The sequence below is a fragment of the Olea europaea genome, chromosome 16 (genome assembly GCF_002742605.1).
Source record: "Olea europaea var. sylvestris chromosome 16, O_europaea_v1, whole genome shotgun sequence".
In the NCBI taxonomy this organism is placed as follows: Eukaryota; Viridiplantae; Streptophyta; class Magnoliopsida; order Lamiales; family Oleaceae; genus Olea; species Olea europaea.
Window position 1 is genome coordinate 20479339 of NC_036252.1, and position 22516 is coordinate 20501854.

A 22516-nucleotide genomic window follows, 5' to 3' on the forward strand; every position below is an offset into this window, starting at 1 on the left:
AAAAAAAAAAAAAAAAAAAAAAAAAATATATATATATATATATATATATATATAATCTTTTAGATTGTAATTTAGTTTGCGCTACTTTATATCATTTCAACCCATAAACATTTTCCTATTTTACCATGCAAATTGTCTGAAATTCTAATTTCCCTATCACGTAAATTCAAATTGAAATTGATCTATAATGCAGTCGTTAATAAACATCAAACTAACTAATTTTGCAAATTTTGAAGATAGGAAGTTCCACTACTTAAAATGGCAATTGTCTCAATTCCAATTTGCCTAACACACATAATTCAAATTGCACATTGACATAAAATGCAGACGTTAATATTACAACAAACAAATTTATTTATTTATTATTATTATTTTTTTTTATGTGCAGTGTTTTAGGACACTTCGTAATCCACTAATAATGCAAAATGTTTCCATCCAATTTGACTAACATGAAATTAAAATAGCACACTTATATAATACGGATACAAATAATTTCTCACAATTTTGTGGACTAAACATCTCAAAGAAAGAACAAAAACTATCATCTGGAGCAGCCAGTTGGATGGGAACGGAAGGAATATTAGCTACATTTGCGGACGACGAACTTACTTCCTCCATTTCCATTTAAAAAATTTCGAGCAATTGTTACAACATATGCATTAACCTGCAATAAAATTGAAAAACAAAATCCGAAAAAACTATGTTTAGAACTTTTTTAGAAAGGAAATAGGATCTAGCTCAACTATGATACCTAATTTTTGTAAATATAATTGGATGATTATAGAATTTACATGACATATACAATTCTAAAATTGTAAATGGATAGGAATTACGTAATGTGGTAGGGAATCTTTTGGCGATAGAGTGATTTGTGGCGGGTGGCAAAGAGACCAATGCACGATGAGGAATCAATTATGCTTTGGGAAAAGCGGTGAAATTTTAATCATATTTAAGGAGGACTGCATTTTTTACCGTCATTTACAAAATTGGGTTGGGGAGAATAACCATTTTCTAACTAACAAGATTTGCAGATGGATTGAAGGATTTTTTTGGGCAATAATTGAGAAGACGTTGAATTTGGGAGGATAAATGATTTTGGGTATGTATTGAGAAATGTGATTTGGGGATTCTCAATTATGGTGTAATAATTACATGAATTGTTTGAAGGCGTGACTTAGGGTGGACTAAAATTAGATGGGGGATTTTGCTTATTTTAACATTTCCTTTATACTGGAATATTGTATTAAATATAATAATAAAAATGTTAAGATGTATTATATGAATATTTTTAAAAAATGAGGTATCCCATGTAATTTCCTCTAAAAATAATTTAGAAATAAAAGCCCAAACTTTAAGGGGGGAAAGAGAGAGAAAAAATTAATAAATTAACACGTACATACAGAACCGATACACACACACACATCTTACTCTATATCCTTCGGAAGCCAAGGGGTATGCTCTTCTTTACGAAATTGGAAGATGTAAGCACATCATGAATTCTAACCACAAGGCGACAATTAAAGCCACTGAATTGGTAGAATTAAATCGAAGACGTATTTCAAGTTTCAGCCACCCCGTGTCATGAATGGTGGACAAATAGCATATTGTGATACATTTCATATATTTGGGTTCTTTAGAATCGATCATGATCAAATCTTTTCCTAATAGCCTTTTAGAGTCATGCATGGCCCCACTTCTTGAAAAAAAATTATCAACGATCTGTCACATCTTCATCTCCAATTTCAGGAACATAAAGATATCAAGTCCGATAATTAGTGTGAACTCTCAAGATGCAATTCATAATATCCCAAAAATTTTCTACATTGAAAACATAATTTTAAATTTATAAAGAGCTAGAAGTTAAATAAAGGAAATAATGCTAAAAATATATTAAAATTGTACTCTTCAAAAATAAAAAGTTCAATTGCTGAAAATGAGAAATAATAGCGAATAGATAAAAATAGGTCTAGATGTCGAGTGGATCTGTTTGAGTACACAAAACCACCAATTATACTTTGAGCATTTCGTAAATGAAATCACTCGAATTCATGTAATTACTAGAATCGAACTCAAACCCGAAGCATATGTTTCGGTTCAAGTCAATTCAAGTTATATTGTTTGCCTAAAGCTTTTTCAAGTTCAATTCTACCCATATCATTTTTTAATTTTTTTTGAAAAACTTATATTCTCAGTATCTAGCAGAAATAGTAGAAATAAAAATATTTCATCAAATAAATATTTTAACACCTTTCTAATCTATTACAAATATGCCACCAAATGGCATTTAATATCTAGCAAAATATACTATCAAATAACGTCTAATATCTAGTGGGCATAAACATCAAATTACATACTCAAAGAACAAGCCACAACCAAGAAGTAAAAAAATAAATGCCAGATTTTACAAATGTTTAAAAAAAACATAAATTCATTCATTTGAAAAGATCATAACAATCAACATTGTAGACTTTTATTTCCATCCCACCGTTTCTTTGCATCTCATCAGGTCATTATGTTAGGGTGAATAAATTGTAAAATAATAATAATAATAGTAATAATAAAAAATTAAAAAATTAAAAATTCGATTCTAGAACCGGCTATTCATTGTTCCAATTCAATAATCAAGACATGTAGGGACCCAATCGATTCTCGATTTTGGTTCAATTTTGATTAAAATACTCGCCTTTAAATAAGAATATCACAAGTTATTCTAACATTGATAAATACTAAAAATTAAAGTCAATAGCCCAGTTTGGCCTCCATTTTAGCTCTTGTATAACAACCATAATTTGGGAAAAATTGAATTTTGAACAGTGACTTTTTGGAAAATGTATGATTTAAAAATAATAGAGAAAATTTTTGAATTTATATGCAAAATATTTTATTGTGTGAATATGTGGTTCAAAATGAGTGTATATATATAAGAGATCTAAAATAATAGTTGTCAAAAAGGGGCTTAATGTGTTTGGAAGAAAAATGTATTTTGGAATATTGATTGTTTTTAAGAATTTGTGGTTAAAAATGAAGGAAAAGATTTAAATTTACATATAATATTATTTAATTGAAAAATGGGTAATTAAAAAGATGAGAGAAATAAATGCATTTTAGATAAAATGGAAGCCAAGGGAGAATTGCAACAAAAGACTGCGTTATAATCGCATATTTTGCGACCAATGGGGAGCGCCAAGTGGTGTAATATGAACCACATTTAGAAAAGAATACATGTCCTTGTCCAAAATCCTATGGAAAATGATGTGTGCAGCCATCTCATAATTATGGGGTTAGTGATTATTTTAATAGTGGGTTCCAAATTTTGTATGTGAGAAGACTGTCAATTATAATGTCAAAATTACTGTACTTGTAGTATTGTTCAAATCCTATAAATAGTTCAATTCTCATTCAAAAATCATAGATCATGTTAAAGTCTTTATTTGTCATTCTTTAACAAATTAAATTGTTTACTATAGTAATACTTAACCATACATTCAAACAATAAAATACTCTACGCATAATTCAATAAAGTTTCTTTAAATTTTAATCACACATTCTCCCAAAAAAAATACTATTCAAAACTCTTTAATTTCTTCCGAAATAGGAGACAAACAGGCTCTAAATTTATTAAGCTAATAGCTGGCAAAGAATGAACTATGGGATTTTATCATATTGATTTTAAATTACATGTAAACAAATAAGAATAGTAAAAGCACTAAGTATTAGAAGCACAAGGAGCATGAAATAGAATCACGGGATGAGACCATATTAGTATAAATATGCAAGATTATAAGTTAATGTGCCGGTGCTAGAAAATGCTGATCTAAATTTTCTAACTTCTATTAAAAAAGGGAATTGGATGGCACTGTAGAGGGAACAGTAAAGTAATCCCATTTCACTGTTCATGTTTATTTTTTTCCCCCCTTCATTTTTTATTTATTGCCTCGTCCATACCCATGACCATGCTGACAACCATACCAATCATACTCTTTATGCTCACAACCATACTCATTCTTTTCAGTTACAAAATTGATTGATATCTTCATTTCCATATTATTTTCGTTTTGGTACTGTGACATTTATGATTTTCTTCTGTGTTTTTCTTCGACCCACATTCCCGATCTCTTCTTTTATAAAAATCCAATAACCAACAACTTGCATATATTTGTTGGGTTGGCACCATGTGCTGAAATTTTGTATTATAGCTCGTAATGTTAATATTTTAATGAATTGGTAATCCTAATAGCAAGAATAATCCACTTATAGTCGTCTTCTCAACAAATATGGTACTAATTGGAGTTAATTATCATTTTTTGAGAGGCTCATGTTGATGCAGAACCAAAGCAATGGCTGGAAATTAAACCTCGACGATTTTAAACTGGACATGAGGTCTTACTTAGCCCATGTTTGACATCCATTAAATCATATATTTTTTTCCCCTCAAACTCATTTTTAACAATTTATTCATACAATAAAATATTTTACATGTAAACTCAATTTTTTTTTTTTTACTATACATTTTTAAAAAAGTCATTATTTCAAGACTCATTTTCCTAAAAAAACTCATTTTAATTTGATATTTAAACTAATCATATACACAAATTGAGGTGTTATCTTCAATATTAGCATATCTGATGTGTTTCATAAAGAAAATGTGGCTTTGTGTTACCTTTTGGCTATTTTTCACGATGAGCTCTATTTTTCAAAAAATGTATTTTTTAAAACTTATTTAAACTACCCTTCTATATTATTCCAAAACACATTTAGTCCTATAATCTCATTTTAATGAAGTCCAAACAAGAGTTTCATGTTCCATTCTTTACCCAAATACCCTCAATTAGGTCACTTCATTTAACATGTTTTCAGCCACATTATCTAAAAACTCATTTAGGGTAATTGAGACAAAAATGTCCCTACAATTCAAGGTTTTTGTGGAAAACGTCCATATCTTTCATTTTTTGACATTTTCACTCCTACCTTCCATATTTCATTGCGCAAAAGGTCATTTTCATCATTTTTGAAGATTTTACCCTCCTATTCAAATAAAAAAAAAAGAAAAGAAAAAGTAAAAAAAACTAATTGCAATCATAGTCCCAAACTTTCAAAAAAATACAAATCAAGAAATCAATTGCATCCTTTCATATTGAATATATACAGGAATTTTCTAACCATAATCTATTTTAAAAAATAAAAAAAAAAGATATTTGCTCCAATCCATTAAAAGCGCAACATTACCCATCTCACTTCCCAAATCATACAACATCGAAATTTTCTTGCAAGCCTCGAGAATTTCATTCATTGGACAGCCCATACATCTCACTTTATGAAACTTGAGAAAAAGGCAGTTTGCTTAGCGCAAGTGAACGACATAGAGCGAAAGTTGTAGAAATAGTTTGCGAAGTCTTCTGGAGTTCTTTGACGACTTGGAGCCTTTGCTTCCCAGATGTTAGGGAGAAGGGTTTATGGGTTCTAAAGGGTGGTAAATGAAAATATAGAAGTGAATGAATTTTGCTCCAATCGCTAGAAAGGCTAAACTCAAGAGAAGGCATCTTTTAACTCCAAATTCTCTTAGAATAGCCATAATGGCCTTGAATCCTTTATGAGACAATTTTTGAGTTGTTAAAAAAGATGAGGATTTTTATTAGCAATGCCAATGGCTTATGAATGTAAATAAAGCTTTTGCTCTCAACGTGATTATAAACCGTTTTTGGAACTATATATACCTTAATTGGATAAATCTTATGATTGAAAATTAGTCAATTGTTTTTTTATTTTCTTTTGGTTCATTCATTATCAGGAAAATGCACAAGTTTATCATGTTAAACAATTAATTTTATGGTGGAGGCCAGGTGGTGCCGAGCATACACTACTTCCTTCATCAGGGGGAGCAATTAGTAATTTCTGACTGATTTGTAATTTTTTGAAAATTTGAGATTATGGTTGCAATTAATTCTTTATTTTTTTTTCTTTTTGTTTTATTTGAATAGGAAGGTAAAATCATCAAAACGGATGAAAATGACCTTTCGTGCAACGAAAGGTGGATGACATGGGTGAAAATGTCAAAAAATGAAAAGTAGTGACGTTTTGTACCAAATATCCAACTCATTTACATTTCTCACTCATTCTCCTTATAAAATATTTTACACATGAATTATGAATTCAAAACTTGTTCCTTCTCGTTAATCGCACATTCTCCAAGAATTCACTATTACAAAATTAAGTTTCCAAAAAAAAAAAAAAAGACTGGTTCACATAGGCTTAGCCCTTGTTTGGTGGGAATTAAAATCAAATTTTTTCTAGATTTTGGTTTAGCTAGATTGATCAACAGAAAAATTCGAAGAAGACAAGGTTGGAAAATTGTGATACTTGTGTAGAGAATGCTGCTCTACAGAATGAGGTTGAAGTCTTCATTCGCAATTGAAATCTATGCAGACATTCTTAAGTCGCATTTTTGAAGAGTTTAATCGGCCTATTCAATATGATATGTCTTCATCCAATGGTTTAAATGATGATAATTACTATGTTTTTTACTTTAGTTTTGGTGACATAGTAATAGTTAGATATTTTTATTTGATCGAGGCAATAGTCTCTAACTTTACATCTTCTAGTTTTTTACGTTGAGAACACTAATGATTGAACTAGGTGTATTTTTTTTTATTTTTTATTTTTTATCTAAATCATGATATTTGATATAATAAACATCTAGTTGCAATTGATGTTGGGATATTTTAATTGATTGAAGACCCAAGAAAATTTTAGTTCTTGTTAATATTATTTATACTTGTTTCATTTGCTTCTTATAATTGTTTATAATTGTGAGTAAGGTTTATTTGTAGTATGATGTAAATGTATAAAAGTGATAGAATCATGAATATTACCGTTATGATCGTATTTCTTGTTATTTTAATATTTTGATTTTTAATATAAACGTTTTACAACCACTTCTTTCGTTATTGAAAAGAAAGGCAACTAAATTTTATTTGCTTCAATGATATTTTATTGACAAAAAAAAAAAAATTAATACAACAACAAATCAAATAGTTGTTGAAACAAAATTAATTGGTTGTATGTACTAATTTTTAACAACCAGTTGTTGAAATGAAATACAACTAAAATTTGGTTACTTTTATTGTATTTTAACGACACAAATAGTTATTAAACAACCAAACAATTGGTTGTTGAAAAAAAAAAATTGGTTGTCAATACAAACTTTTTACGATCAATTATTTAATTACTAAATAATACGTTTACCGACCAAATGTATTTTCAGTCGTTGAACACAATCACCAACACCTCTTTACTGACCAATAAACAGCCAATTGATTTTGGTCATTGAATGTGATCAACAACCAAAAATATACATTCTACGACCATTTGTATAGTTGTTGAAGGTGATTTTTCCTGTAATGACGACCTAACTAGTTGGCTCCACCCATTTGGCAGACTTGGATCGACGCTAGCATAAAATTCCTACGTATAGCCTTGAAAAAGGGGTGTAGAGGAAGACACATACCTGCCTTAAACAGATATTCACTGACCTCCACATATCATGGCCTCAGAAAACAGGCACGTTCGTAGGCTTTAGATACTAACATTTCTATGGTATGAGGTATATAGTACCTATCTCCAAGTTCAACTAACTTCTTAGGGGTGATGTCAGATATTATCCCCAGTCTACCTTGTAATCTATGGGCTCCTCGGCCATTGAGGAGTACTCAACCTTGGAGCCACTACCTACAGCCTCCTCACCAAACCTAGCAATGATAACCAACATTTTATCCACCTTAGAATCCATGTCAAAAATTCAAGAAAACGGGTGAAGACTATAGAAACAAAAATTTTTGCAAGGAAAATACCTAAATACAATGAACTTTAAGACAATGGAGGAATGATGCTGGAGAATGAATGCTGAAAAACTTGGATGGACTTGCAAGGAAGTTTAAGATAAAAATCTAGAAGTAAAAGTTTCAAAATGAGGATGGTTAACCTTTTATACAAGGCCAAAACGGATCCCAGCAGTTAGATCAAGGCATATCCAATCCCAACCGTCAATCTCCTCTTAAATTCGAGGCATAGAATTCAAAAGATTTTCTCAACTGACGTCTCAGATCAACACGTGGTGTGCACACATCATCCAGGTGCGTTGTTTTCTAGAATCCACAATTACAACCATCTTTGCGCATTTAATACAACAGTCGTACGTGTATTGGAATTCGTAATGGTTCGCCTGCATGTTCTTGGTAACGTACACGAACATCAAACCATTGGCACAGTCATGAAAAACAAATCATTAACAAACAAGTATCGACAGTTCAGCTCTCTCCTGCTTCGACCTTAGATAACATTAAGCTATAATTACAGCAGACTCCACAGCTCAACAATGTACTACCTCGACTTCAAATAGAAAACATCAGCTATAAGTACAAAAGCCTCGACAGCTCGACAACGTACTGCCTCTGCTAGAAATTAATTTTGGTAACCAAAACATAACGAGCTTCGACGGCTCCAAATTATAGGCATTCCTCACCATGACGTGTTGTCAATTCTAAACTCCAACTACAACACAAATGACTATACTTGGACTTGGGGAACTATTATTAGAGGTCTAAAATTTTTTCAAAATTCTTGCCCAACAAGTATTGTAGAAAAAGAATGGGAAAAAAATAGGGGCTCAAACAGTGGCTTAATTTGGTGCTTTCCTATGATTGAACTTTAATTATACAATTAATTGTTAACTAGTTAAGCCGCCATTTAACTAATTTTTTAATTAACAATTATCGAATAAAATGGTATTTCCTTTTGGATATAGTGTACACTGATCATTGTAGAATATTTAAATTAGGTTTTAAATAATTTTTTTTATAGTTAATCCCTTATCAATTTTAGGGGATGTATTCATTTAGGACTTTTAAAAATTGTTGAGGATTTAAACAATTTAGGTGTATTCAATTGGGATTTCTATATATTTTTAAAAGGTTTTTAAAAATAATGGGGTATTTAATTGAAATTTTTTAGAAGTCTCTATAAGTCCTGAGATATTTAAATTGACATTGACTTTTGTAGAATTCTGTACTTACTAGATTTTTGGATATTTTTTGGTGAAAAATATAAATAGTAAATCTAAAGAAAATCCTTCATATACTTTGGAATTTGTGAAGATTTCAGGAAAAAGAAAAAGAACATTTTCTTTCAATTCTAGTATTATTTCATCTCTCTTCAATTCATTTATTGTAATCAATTTATGATTATTCTATATGTACATAATTACTTTTGAATTGAAATTATATGAAATTATTTCAATAGATTCAAAGCGTAAAATTGGGCACTGAATATTTGATGTGATGTTGAGATAGTTAATCGGTTACATGCAGCTATCGACTTGTAAGTAATTAGCATAAATTAACAAATATATATACAAAATAGAAATATTTAATTAGAATTTTTTTTTCATTTTTTTTTTTGAAAATTATGCTAACAAAATAAGTAACTTAAAAATAAACAGGTTAAATATTTCTTTTATTCTTTCATTTTTATTAAAATAATTTTTGTTACCCATTTTATTTTCAAAGAACACAAGTCTCCCTTTTTCCCCTTGAAAATGACAATGAATACAATAATTTTTGCCCCTATTTGATGGTCATTATAAAAAGAAATTGGGAGAAAATGATGCTTTAAATGGTGATTTTTTAGAGAATATGTGGTTAAAAAGGAGGAAAATATTTTGAATTTACATGTTTTATTGTATGCATTTGTGATTAAAAATGAGTATGATATATAAATAATTTTGTTTTAATGGGAGTCAAACGATATAACTTAAAGACAACGTGTCAAATCTCTAGTCACAAATCCAATTTTTTTTCACATGCTTGATTCATCCTCGATGAAATGAAGATTTTGTTAAGAAAATCATAGAAGAAATTATTAACAAATATATATACAAAATAGAAATATTTAATTAGAATTTTTTTTTTGAAAATTATGCTATCAAAATAAGTAACTTAAAAAAAAAACAAGTTAAATATTTCTTTTATTCTTTCATTTTTATTAAAATAATTTTTGTTACCCATTTTATTTTCAAAGAACACAAGTCTCCCTTTTTCCCCTTGAAAATGACAATGAATACAATAATTTTTGCCCCTATTTGATGGTCATTATAAAAAGAAATTGGGAGAAAATGATGCTTTAAATGGTGATTTTTTAGAGAATATGTGGTTAAAAAGGAGGAAAATATTTTGAATTTACATGTTTTATTGTATGCATTTGTGATTAAAAATGAGTATGATATATAAATAATTTTGTTTTAATGGGAGTCAAACGATATAACTTAAAGACAACATGTCAAATCTGTAGTCACAAATCCAATTTTTTTTCACATGCTTGATTCATCCTCGATGAAATGAAGATTTTGTTAAGAAAATCATAGAAGAAATTCAATATCTTGATGGGACCATTAAAATAAAATTTATATATACTTCTAAACTACGTTACTTATTTATTTATTTTCTTCTATTTCTACGTTGAATTATAGTAATCATTATTGAAGTTAATCAAGCAATAAAAAACTCTTTGAATGATAGAAAATTGCTCCACAGCTATACATTTTAGAAAAATCATAATGTTTGGTAGGACAGAAAATATATGAATGGATAGTAATTTATCTCTTAAATTAGGTGGCACAATTAGGCCCCGTTTGGGGGAGATTTTGAGAATTGATTTTTTGACCTTTAGAAAAAAAGTGGGGTCTACCTGTGAGAGAAGAAGTCAAAAATTATGTTTGAAATAGTGAAATAACGATCAAAAAATCAATTTTTTGAGGGTAAAAAATCCCTCTCAAACAAGCCCTTAATAAGCCTTGTCCTAAAACCTGCACATACACTATCATAGTTTCCTAATTAAATATTCTAGTGCTGGCTGGAAATAGCTTAAAAACTATTAAGTCCCTATTTGTTCTCCATTATAATTTGGTACATTTTTCTCTTCTCATTCTCCAATTAAACAATATTACACGTAAATCAAAATTTTTTCATCTTCTTTTATCATACATTCTTAAAAAATATTACTATTTAAGAAAACATTATTCCAAAAAACTCATTACAATGGATCTCAAACATAGGCTAAAAGTTAGAGTCAATAATTAATTTTAATTACATATTTCATGAGATATACAATTTTTATTAGATTTTTGATTATACATTCTATCAATTTTATTAAGCCCCTGTTTGACAATCATTATAATGAGAATTTTGAATAAAATATATTTTGGAATAGTATTTTTAGATGAATGTGTAGTTAAAAAATAAGAATTTTTTTATTTACTTGTAATATTATTTTATTGAAAAATGTATGATTAAAAATAAGTGAAAGAAAATTTATTAAAATTTTAAAGAGAATCAAATCAGGGCTAAAATCAGCTAAAACTATCAAACAACCTTTAATCTCATGGTGGTCATTCGTTGTAGAAAAGTCGTAATCATTTTTTGGTTCAACACAATTAGTTGAAATTTGAGGGGCGAAAAAAACCTTGGTGGAGTTGATAAATAAATTACAAATGAAAAAAAAAAATAGATTTTTATTTGTTTGAGCCTAAAATAGAAGAAGAATTACTTGGCGGCTTGGCACCCATTATTTGACAAATTAAAGATTTTTGAATAATATGTGTTGTAGTGTTGGAGAATGTGTGGTTAAAAAGTAAATAAATTTCATTGATTTGTGTGTAGAATACTTTATTGTGTGAATATGTGGTAGAGAATAATACTGTAACAAACAATTTAAAATTTTAAAGGCCATCAAACATGCTCTTCAATTGGGATTTCTATATATTTTTAAAAGGTTTTTAAAAATAATGGGGTATTTAATTGAAATTTTTTAGAAGTCTCTATAAGTCCTGAGATATTTAAATTGACATTGACTTTTGTAGAATTCTGTACTTACTAGATTTTTGGATATTTTTTGGTGAAAAATATAAATAGTAAATCTAAAGAAAATCCTTCATATACTTTGGAATTTGTGAAGATTTCAGGAAAAAGAAAAAGAACATTTTCTTTCAATTCTAGTATTATTTCATCTCTCTTCAATTCATTTATTGTAATCAATTTATGATTATTCTATATGTACATAATTACTTTTGAATTGAAATTATATGAAATTATTTCAATAGATTCAAAGCGTAAAATTGGGCACTGAATATTTGATGTGATGTTGAGATAGTTAATCGGTTACATGCAGCTATCGACTTGTAAGTAATTAGCATAAATATTAACAAATATATATACAAAATAGAAATATTTAATTAGAATTTTTTTTTTGAAAATTATGCTATCAAAATAAGTAACTTAAAAAAAAAACATAACAAAATAAGTAACTTAAAAATAAACAGGTTAAATATTTCTTTTATTCTTTCATTTTTATTAAAATAATTTTTGTTACCCATTTTATTTTCAAAGAACACAAGTCTCCCTTTTTCCCCTTGAAAATGACAATGAATACAATAATTTTTGCCCCTATTTGATGGTCATTATAAAAAGAAATTGGGAGAAAATGATGCTTTAAATGGTGATTTTTTAGAGAATATGTGGTTAAAAAGTAGGAAAATATTTTGAATTTACATGTTTTATTGTATGCATTTGTGATTAAAAATGAGTATGATATATAAATAATTTTGTTTTAATGGGAGTCAAACGATATAACTTAAAGACAACATGTCAAATCTGTAGTCACAAATCCAATTTTTTTTCACATGCTTGATTCATCCTCGATGAAATGAAGATTTTGTTAAGAAAATCATAGAAGAAATTCAATATCTTGATGGGACCATTAAAATAAAATTTATATATACTTCTAAACTACGTTACTTATTTATTTATTTTCTTCTATTTCTACGTTGAATTATAGTAATCATTATTGAAGTTAATCAAGCAATAAAAAACTCTTTGAATGATAGAAAATTGCTCCACAGCTATACATTTTAGAAAAATCATAATGTTTGGTAGGACAGAAAATATATGAATGGATAGTAATTTATCTCTTAAATTAGGTGGCACAATTAGTCCCGTTTGGGGGAGATTTTGAGAATTGATTTTTTGACCTTTAGAAGAAAAGTGGGGTCTACCTGTGAGAGAAGAAATCAAAAATTATATTTGAAATAGTGAAATAACGATCAAAAAATCAATTTTTTGAGGGTAAAAAATCCCTCTCAAACAAGCCCTTAATAAGCCTTGTCCTAAAACCTGCACATACACTATCATAGTTTCCTAATTAAATATTCTAGTGCTGGCTGGAAATAGCTTAAAAACTATTAAGTCCCTATTTGTTCTCCATTATAATTTGGTACATTTTTCTCTTCTCATTCTCCAATTAAACAATATTACACGTAAATCAAAATTTTTTCATCTTCTTTTATCATACATTCTTAAAAAATATTACTATTTAAGAAAACATTATTCCAAAAAACTCATTACAATGGATCTCAAACATAGGCTAAAAGTTAGAGTCAATAATTAATTTTAATTACATATTTCATGAGATATACAATTTTTATTAGATTTTTGATTATACATTCTATCAATTTTATTAAGCCCCTGTTTGACAATCATTATAATGAGAAATTTGAATAAAATATATTTTGGAATAGTATTTTTAGATGAATGTGTAGTTAAAAAATAAGAATTTTTTTATTTACTTGTAATATTATTTTATTGAAAAATGTATGATTAAAAATAAGTGAAAGAAAATTTATTAAAATTTTAAAGAGAATCAAATCAGGGCTAAAATCAGCTAAAACTATCAAACAACCTTTAATCTCATGGTGGTCATTCGTTGTAGAAAAGTCGTAATCATTTTTTGGTTCAACACAATTAGTTGAAATTTGAGGGGCGAAAAAAACCTTGGTGGAGTTGATAAATAAATTACAAATGAAAAAAAAAATAGATTTTTATTTGTTTGAGCCTAAAATAGAAGAAGAATTACTTGGCGGTTTGGCACCCATTATTTGACAAATTAAAGATTTTTGAATAATATGTGTTGTAGTGTTGGAGAATGTGTGGTTAAAAAGTAAATAAATTTCATTGATTTGTGTGTAGAATACTTTATTGTGTGAATATGTGGTAGAGAATAATACTGTAACAAACAATTTAAAATTTTAAAGGCCATCAAACATGCTCTTAAGAGTAAATTTGTTAAGATTAACCAAACTTGACATATAAACTCTAACAAAAAATTTGAAAAATAAAATCTCAATTTCAACTCTAGTACAGAGTTGAGTTGAAATTGTCCGTCCTCATCCCCACAAGGGGTATTTGCTATATGGGGCATTTTCCTACTGGGGTCTTACCTACCCCACACTGTAGGGGCGGCCCCACATAAAAATAATAATGATGATAATAATTTACGTTGGGGCCCGCCATGTATATTGTCTGGCGAGGGGCTATGTCCTTGTACATGCGGCACGGTTCTTGTTATACACTATTGCAAGCAGTAAAGAAAGGAAAGAATCTATAACTCGTTATACAAAGACTACTACTAAGAAAATAAAGAAGGAACGAATTAAAAGAAATACATCTTGTAATCTACAATTTACTCTCTCCGAAATTGAGAAATATAAGAGGGGATCGTAACCTGCTTTTCACACTTAAGGCTATTTGTACCTCCTATAACTTTGCCTCTTCATTTTTTTTCCCTCTCGAATAAGAATCTAGCATACTTTAAATTTGTTATAGAAAAGACATAGTTTAGACAACATAAACGATAGTTTAGACAACATAAACAAGAGATAGAAAATCATAGTTTTTGTATGCAAAGACATGACTATATTATACAAACTATTACATAAAATTACAGATCAAGAAATACAACCACAATAAAATTTTAAATATAATACATTATTGTCAACAATGTTCTTACAAACAACATGACATCACAAAGAAAAGAGGCCTAACAACATTTTCTAAAAAGGCCTCTAAAACATTAACACAAATAATCCTTCTGCTACAAATTCCAGTCCAATCCATCCACCAAAAGAAAAACCCTTTTCCCATCTAAAACATTAGTTTGGTTGAATTCCTCAACCTCCCAAAAAAGGCCTAGACAAACTATGAGGTCACTCTTTACAACAGGAGGATAAAAGAACATGGCCAACAATAGCCAACCATGAAAAAAAGTGACAGAAAAAAACCCTCCTTCAAAATGAACCTCACAGCAAACAGTAAAGGGAAATGGTTTAAAATGGCGTGGAGTTCACAGGATTTGATGGCCAGGAAAACTGCAAAACAAAGATTTTAGGATGAACTGTAGTCACAGATTATTTTTAGTACTTTTAGGCATCAAGATACAAGGCAGATTTAAGTAGAAGAGAGACACTTTTGCATGTCAACCGGTCGAGGATCTTCATCTCATATTAATGGTAAGAGAGCTGAACGTAAATTCTTCATGAAATCCTTCAGTGGAGTGGTGAATTTTTCGTCCATCTACAAGAATCAGAATTAGATTTAAATCAGTTCTTTAGTGAAAATTGGGATAGGCATTAATGGTTGTTAAGGACCTAATTGTCATTGGATCTTCTTTTTTAGATGTAGTAATGAACCAAACAGATGTAATTGACTACTGAAAATAAGGCCTGCTCATTTTTGTTATTTGAGTACCTCAGGAGTATCATTGGTAAGCAATACTAGACAAGACTGAATAGTATAAGTGTATAACGAACACGATATTAGCTGGTTCTCTTCTTTACACTGTCCATTACTATCAATCCTCCTAACCAATCACACCTCAATTGAATGCAAAGTGAAATCTAAACATGAAAGTACCTGAGCAATAATAGTTATATCAATAGCAGAATCTCCGAAAGACATGGCACTACTATTAACAACAGTAAGATGGAGTTTCTCAATTTCAGCAACTATCTTATCCAGTATTCCTTTCTTTCTTTCACAGTGAACTCTAATAAGGACTTCTTTATCAGAAAACCTTGCTTCAATTTCTGGCAGAGGCTCATCAATAGGGCTACCGGAGAAGTTCTCCTCTGAGGAAGAACTTTCACCATCAGCACAAAGTTCATATTTCTTGACAAAAACCACAGATTCCATGGATTTCTTCCTAGTTTGCTCCTCAAGATTCTTCACTTGGTCTTGGAGTTGTTTCAAGTACTTAATGGCATCTCCAAGAACAGAAACCTTGTCCATCTGTTTTGAAAAGCAATGATCAATGCACATTAGCATAAAAATGAGCTTGGCTTATGTCCACTTTTTATTGCAGGTTTTGCACTATTACGAAGGAAAGGGGTACATAATATTTCTCACGCTTCTCACACATAAAACGGCCTAAACCCGTAAATCCTTTATATGGTAGGAATATAGGGATCTGGGGACACATAAACTATTTATAACGTTGCAGCATGGGAATGAACAAGCGATGACAGACGGAAACACTTGAGATTTGATGATTGAAATCCATAATATAGTAAAGTTTTTATTCTGATACTCATCTACTGGTTTTCGAGTTTTGTTAATTATTGCCTGATGTACTATCTATATTAAGAAAGAAACTAGTACCTTTTTCAATCCAGGAACTAGAGCAGACAAAGCTATGAACCTCTGGCTGAGCTTTTCTCTTCTCTTCCTCTCAGCTATAATATGATCTTGTGGTTGAGTCAGACGTGCATTCGTGCAGATTCTCTTAGCTCCTTCAGAAGCCTTCAACATGTAATTTTGGGTCCCGAACAAAGATTGGGAAATGACAGAATCAGATGGGAATGTAGTACTTCTAGAAGACCATGTCTCCTCTTTAGGCTTCACAATCCCTACTTGATTAGTGTAATTTGAATTGACCAAATGAAGATTGTTGGACAGAGGTGGATTTGGTATTTGCTCAAAATTGCAAGAATTCCAAGTGTCAGTTTTCAGTTCTGGTGTCCGTTTATAGTCGAACATTGACTGAGAGAAAGGCTGATGCAACTCCTGATTACCAAACGCAGCAGCCATAGACACTCTGCTCAGGTCATCGAGTGAGTTTACAGGCCATTGGTGAATGAAACCATGATCATCTATTCTCTGTAAATGGAAAATGTATTGATTAATCTGGTAACAACAAATTGAAAAGTATAATTTCGAAAATCTGGAAGAATTAATATTTTGAAATATTCAGAATTGCTTGAAAAGTTATCATGACAGTAATTTCTGCAGCATTTATCATTCCACTCAAATACAAACTGAATAGAGTGGTAAAAAGGATTCATGTGGCCGACCCCAAATTTTAAAAATAACTAAAATAAACGGAGAAACTAAAAGGCGTGAAATTTGCAGCATGTTACCAATTCTGTCAAGCAACTGACGTTTGAGATCTCCATGAGCCCAGTGGAGAGTCCTGCAAGAAAAAGAACTAGCAAGTTATATTATAAAGCCGATTATATATAATCTTGTTCAGTCCTATGTACTACAAGTTTTCTTAATCCATGTGTTTTGGACAAAATGAGAGAGAGAGCTCAACCTTTACAATAGTATGGGCAAAGCAGATCTTTTTTTCTAACTTCCAGTCCTATAATCAAGGAGATTGCTTAAGCATTTATAGGTACAAGTCCAACTTATTACTCGAATGTCTTTCTCTCTCTTGTTTTTCTTCACAAATTGTTGATTTAGACATTTGAATATCTCTTCTACCAATAATGGGAATATAAAAATTGATTAAAAATCTTGGTGGGTAGCTTTTAAGCTGGTAGAAAATAAGAAATAATTGGTCCACTTTGCTGTCCAATTATGAAACCTCTCACAACTAGCTCCGTTGAACTTTGAGGTTGCAGTGGAAAAACTCCACCAAATCCCATATAAAAATGCAATACATCAACAAAATTGTGCCCCAAGTATGAAGTTAGAATATAGTACACAATATTAAATATAATTAAATATAGCTTATTACGACTTTTAAATGTTTATCCGAAACGTCACAGATTCTTGGTTTACCTTAATCTAATTTAACGTAACAAGTCTTTAATTAAAAATTGAGTCCAACAAGGATATATTAAAGATAAAAATAACATGAGCCGACCATCGAAAAAATACACATCATTTGAAGTATCTTTTGCTCCATACACTCCACCGGCCTATAGATAGCACATGGATGCTCGTACAGTACTAGCAAACCGTGAACAAACAGAAACCCTATATCCCAAATAGGAATATAAACTTGATTTTTACGAAGCCTCTCGCTCTGTTGGTGCCTGGTGGTGCATCGTGTAGTGAATAGGAACAGCCAAAAGTAAACGAACAATGCTACATGTACATTTTTACAGAATGTCACGTGACAACATTACTTAAATTTTGCGCTAAAAAAAAAAGGGTTAAATAGCCAATCAAGTGCTGCCGTCTTAGCACTTGTAAAATCTCATCTACATCTCCCCTATACAAGTATCATATCTGAACATAAACTTATCTTCTTAAGCGGTTTGAATGACGCATGATCTATCATTAAAATTCACATTCGCGTAATAGCTTACCAAAATACGAGTCAATTATTCATTGGTCGTGCAAGTATTTCTCCAATCTTGAGCAACACTGGCCTCAAATATAATCACTTAATTACGAAAAACTGCCGGTTTCAGAATCAGAGTTCAAGTCTAATTCAGAAACAACTAAAAACAGCACTGGTTATAGGAGAAAAATGTGGAAAAAACATGTATATATTAACAAGAGATACTCATAGAGATTAAGATTCCATTTATAACAAATCCAAGCATACACTATATATCACAGCATTTATCTGCTTGTAATAAGATAGATTCCCAAACAAAAGGGATTCTACATTGTCTTGCAAGAATATATATGTATGTACTACCTGGCAACCTATTGCAAAGGAGGCTCTGTGTATTCATTTATGAAGAAATCCAAGCAATTTTTTCTGGCACCGATGATCATATGGGTTGCGGAACCTCCCATCTGGACCGCAAAGATATCCATAGTGTGTAGCATTTGCCAATTCCTTAGTGGTGATGTTCCGAGCAATCTGCAATTTAAGAAGTTAGTGAGTTTGTAACTGTGCACCATAGACAGGGTAACTAACGCAACTCATTCGAATGTTATCCAAAGAAGACTCCTTGAGTATGTTTTGAACCGAAGAGAACGAATTCATCGAGCAACAACAAGAAAGAAATGGAAAAAGAAATTTCACTTGCAAGAAGTGTCTCATTGGCAAGCATCTTTAGATAAGCTTAAAAGAAGTAAAAGCTACTTTCAACTTTTTATTTCCAAACATATTTGGACATGTACTTAAACCTTGAAGTCAATAATCAAATGTCAACTCTTCAACAGTGATTGGAAAGAGAAATAAAATAGAGAAACAAAATGGCAAATATGTAACCTGGGATGCTTGAACCGTTGATAAAGTTGCAGTAGCAATAAAGATAGCTACATCCATGACCAGGAAAGAAACAACACCAGGATAACTAAAAATCGTGTAATGAATCCTTGTTTCTCCCGTTACCAATGTAGATATCGATATCCAAATTCCTGTCATATTACACAAGTTACAATCTTATGAAAGTTGGGGAGCAACATTTACAACAGTATATAAAAGTTTAGCTGCTCCAACATACTTTGGACAGCAACAACCCCACCAATAAACGTCGTAGATGTCCCAATGCAGAGAAAAATGAAAAAAAGTCCCATTTATTCCTCCGTAAAACTCACGATGACAATAAAATAAAAATGATGCTAGTAAGGTATGAAAATGTGAGAGAAAAGGAAAAAAATGAGGATGCAGTGGAGAACAAGCAAATAACACTTAGTTAGGCTGTAAATTCAAAAATTCATAATGCCGTTGAGAAGGATATTGATTTTGGTACATGTTTTATTCTGTAACATGATCAAAGGTACTTGAATCCCAGCTTCAAGAGAGAAAAATAAATAGAGATAAAATGCAGTGTAAGTGGTAGTCCATCTCATGAGAAATATACACTATACATTATGCATCCATGTCAGTTGACAATAACTCTCAAGTCTGGAACAGTAAACCCAGCTCCATTGTTTACAAAGGCATGAGTGGCATACGCCTTGAGGCCTATCTCAAGGCAAGGAACGCCCTTGACATTTCGAGGCTTACCCATCTTGAATATGTGGTACAAATTGAGCCATTGCACCTAAAGGCCTACGAGGTTTGTGCCTCATTTTGAAGGGTTGGATGGTAGATTTTTGGGTTTTCTAGTGTTAGGTTTCTTTATTTTCTTTTGGCTCCTTTTTTGTAAAATGACACTAGACTTCAAAAAAAACCAAGCTCAAGTGATAGGAGTATGTTATCGGGCGTTTAAAGTTGGGAATCTTCATTTACTTTTGGGTATGGATATTTCAATTTTTTCTTCTGAGCCTACTTGAAACGAAGAATATGGAAATCAGTTAACAGGGTTGGTTTTTGGGTTTCCAAGTTTGGCTTCTTTATTTATTATGGAGTTTGGGAGAAGGGGAACGGGAACGGGAACGGGAATGGGAATGGGAGGACATTGCATGGGATTGAGGGATATAATATGCTGATAACGCCTTTACGGATTCTAGTGATGATGATGCTTTTTTTAACTTATCATCACTGCTAGTCTATTCCTAGGCCTCAATGACTATGAAAATTTCTTATTTGCCTTGAACTTCAAGATTTTACATGATAAAGTACTTTTCTTTTTAATTTGAAACATTGAGAACGATTACAGTTGTCGGGAATGGGAATGGGAGGACATTGCATGGGATTGAGGGATATAATATGCTGATAACGCCTTTACGGATTCTAGTGATGATGATGCTTTTTTTAACTTACCATCACTGCTAGTCTATTCCTAGGCCTCAATGACTATGAAAACTTCTTATTTGCCTTGAACTTCAAGATTTTACATGATAAAGTACTTTTCTTTTTAATTTGAAACATTGAGAACGATTACAGTTGTGAAATCATATTGTTCATAATTTCTATAGGTGTTTCAAGTGTGACTCTCTTTTCCTCTAAATACTCGTACAGATTGCAGATTGTTTTATCAAGAGTTCCGCGTGATCATTGTAAATGGCATAATTTTTTGTGTTTGCAGAGATCTTTCTAAAGCATCCATCTGCACTAAGAAAGAGACACCCATTTTGAAAACAAACTCTTTACGTATACATCTTGCAAAAATGAAAACCCAATAACTAGAATTCTATTCAGGGAAAGCACCGATATCAGAAAATTTTGTGTAAAATCATGGTTTTCTGATAAGAGATCACACTTATGGAACGTAGATTCTTATTTTGCACAAGGGCAGACATGGGAACATTGAGAAAAGCTAGACCTGATTGATTGTAATTGAGAAATTTGAACAAATTCAAGGATCAAAAAGGAACAAAGGGACAATTTGATTCAAGCACCCAACATAACTCCTGAATACATCTGGCAATTTCGCCTCTTAACATACGAAGATGAAGTAAGAGGTATTTGACAAAACCTGGACCTGGAAAGATTATATGGCAATTCTATATATTCATCAGTTGTCAACATATAAGTGCCCGATGAGCATGGACATAGTTCACTGAGTATCAATTATAGGAATTCTTACCTTCCCCACACAATTTGAGATCCAGGGGCAATGATAATCAAACTATTCCAGGCAGCGTTTGTATGTAGGACAGTGCTTGGAGCGAACGGGTCTTATATCTATAATACAAACAACGTAATAAAACCAAAGGTTCAAAGAGCACTCAAGCACCAAATGCATCAGAGGAAGCAACAAGATGCAATCTTAAATTTATTAATCATTTACAATATAACAACGTCGCAAACAAACCTTGCAAGTAGGGCACAGTTGAGTCCAGTTTCGCATCCAACTATCCAAATCAGTGTTCAATAAAGGATCCTGTAATTAAATTAAACCAATTTGATCAGGTACAATAGTCTCTAGAAATAATTGAGAGACCATTATAGAAGAGATCAGGTACCTCAGCATCAGTATTGCTGCCCAAACCTTTCTTTATATAACCAGGATCTTTACTGCAGCAGAATGAGATACAATCATCAACTAGAAGGGCAGTAACAATAAGGGTTCAACTTGAAGACAAACACAGAACTGAAGCTACACTTGCTGCTTTTTTTTCTCTAAGACATCAGATAGACATTTCGGAACAGAAGGGATTTCAATTTTCAGGTATATGCAAAAACAAGCCCCTTTCCCTTTAAAAATATTTACTGGAATCTCCCATTTTTCTTCCAACAAAATTATCAAATGAGCAACAAACAACACTATCGTACATTCCTAAACCATTTGACAACAAAGTTGAGAAAATATATTTGTCAGTGAGATACAGATATAGCCATTTAGAATAGTACATGTAGAAACAAGATGCCAAGATCTCTGGCTGCCAAAAAATATAGCTCTTCATGTCGCCAAAAGTAATGCTAGTTAAATAGAAGTTAAAAAATCACAAAGCGTATATGAACATTGTTGTATATCAATATCGCACACCACATTTAGAGTTACAGTCAAGGCAGGTATTATGCACTTAGATGTCAATGGAATAAAAATACCTTCCTTGGTATT

General features: G+C 31.0%; 1 protein-coding gene and 1 long non-coding RNA gene across 3 annotated transcripts; both read right to left on the reverse strand.

Moving 5' to 3' along the window:
- Nucleotides 1–14846: 14846 nt before the first annotated feature.
- Nucleotides 14847–18953, reverse strand: LOC111412448 (transcription factor bHLH18-like). Of its 2 annotated transcripts, none has more exons than XM_023043383.1 (5): nt 18811–18953; nt 17294–17346; nt 16536–17033; nt 15792–16166; nt 14847–15452 (listed from the first exon to the last, which is right to left on the reverse strand). In XM_023043383.1, exons 1-5 carry the CDS (start codon nt 18845–18847, stop codon nt 15378–15380), a joined length of 1038 nt encoding a protein of 345 aa, XP_022899151.1. In that variant the 5' UTR covers nt 18848–18953; the 3' UTR covers nt 14847–15377. The 2 variants fall into 2 exon arrangements, with proteins under 2 accessions (XP_022899151.1, XP_022899153.1); XM_023043385.1 differs by lacking the exon at nt 18811–18953 and adding an exon at nt 17470–18793.
- Nucleotides 18954–21543: 2590 nt separating this feature from the next.
- Nucleotides 21544–22462, reverse strand: LOC111412449. Its single transcript, XR_002706074.1, has 4 exons — nt 22306–22462; nt 21918–21969; nt 21767–21835; nt 21544–21636 (listed from the first exon to the last, which is right to left on the reverse strand). It is a non-coding gene; the product is annotated as an uncharacterized LOC111412449 (long non-coding RNA).
- Nucleotides 22463–22516: the final 54 nt, after the last annotated feature.

Bases quoted from the DNA above. Each gene is read 5' to 3' on its own strand.
- LOC111412448 (XM_023043383.1), bottom strand. From the start codon at position 18,847: ATGAATACACAGAGCCTCCTTTGCAATAGGTTGCCAG. The intron at 16,167-16,535 runs GTACTAGTTTCT...TTTTCAAAACAG, and splicing joins TAGTTCCTGGATTGAAAAAG to ATGGACAAGGTTTCTGTTCT. The intron at 15,453-15,791 runs GTACTTTCATGT...TGATTCTTGTAG, and splicing joins ATATAACTATTATTGCTCAG to ATGGACGAAAAATTCACCAC.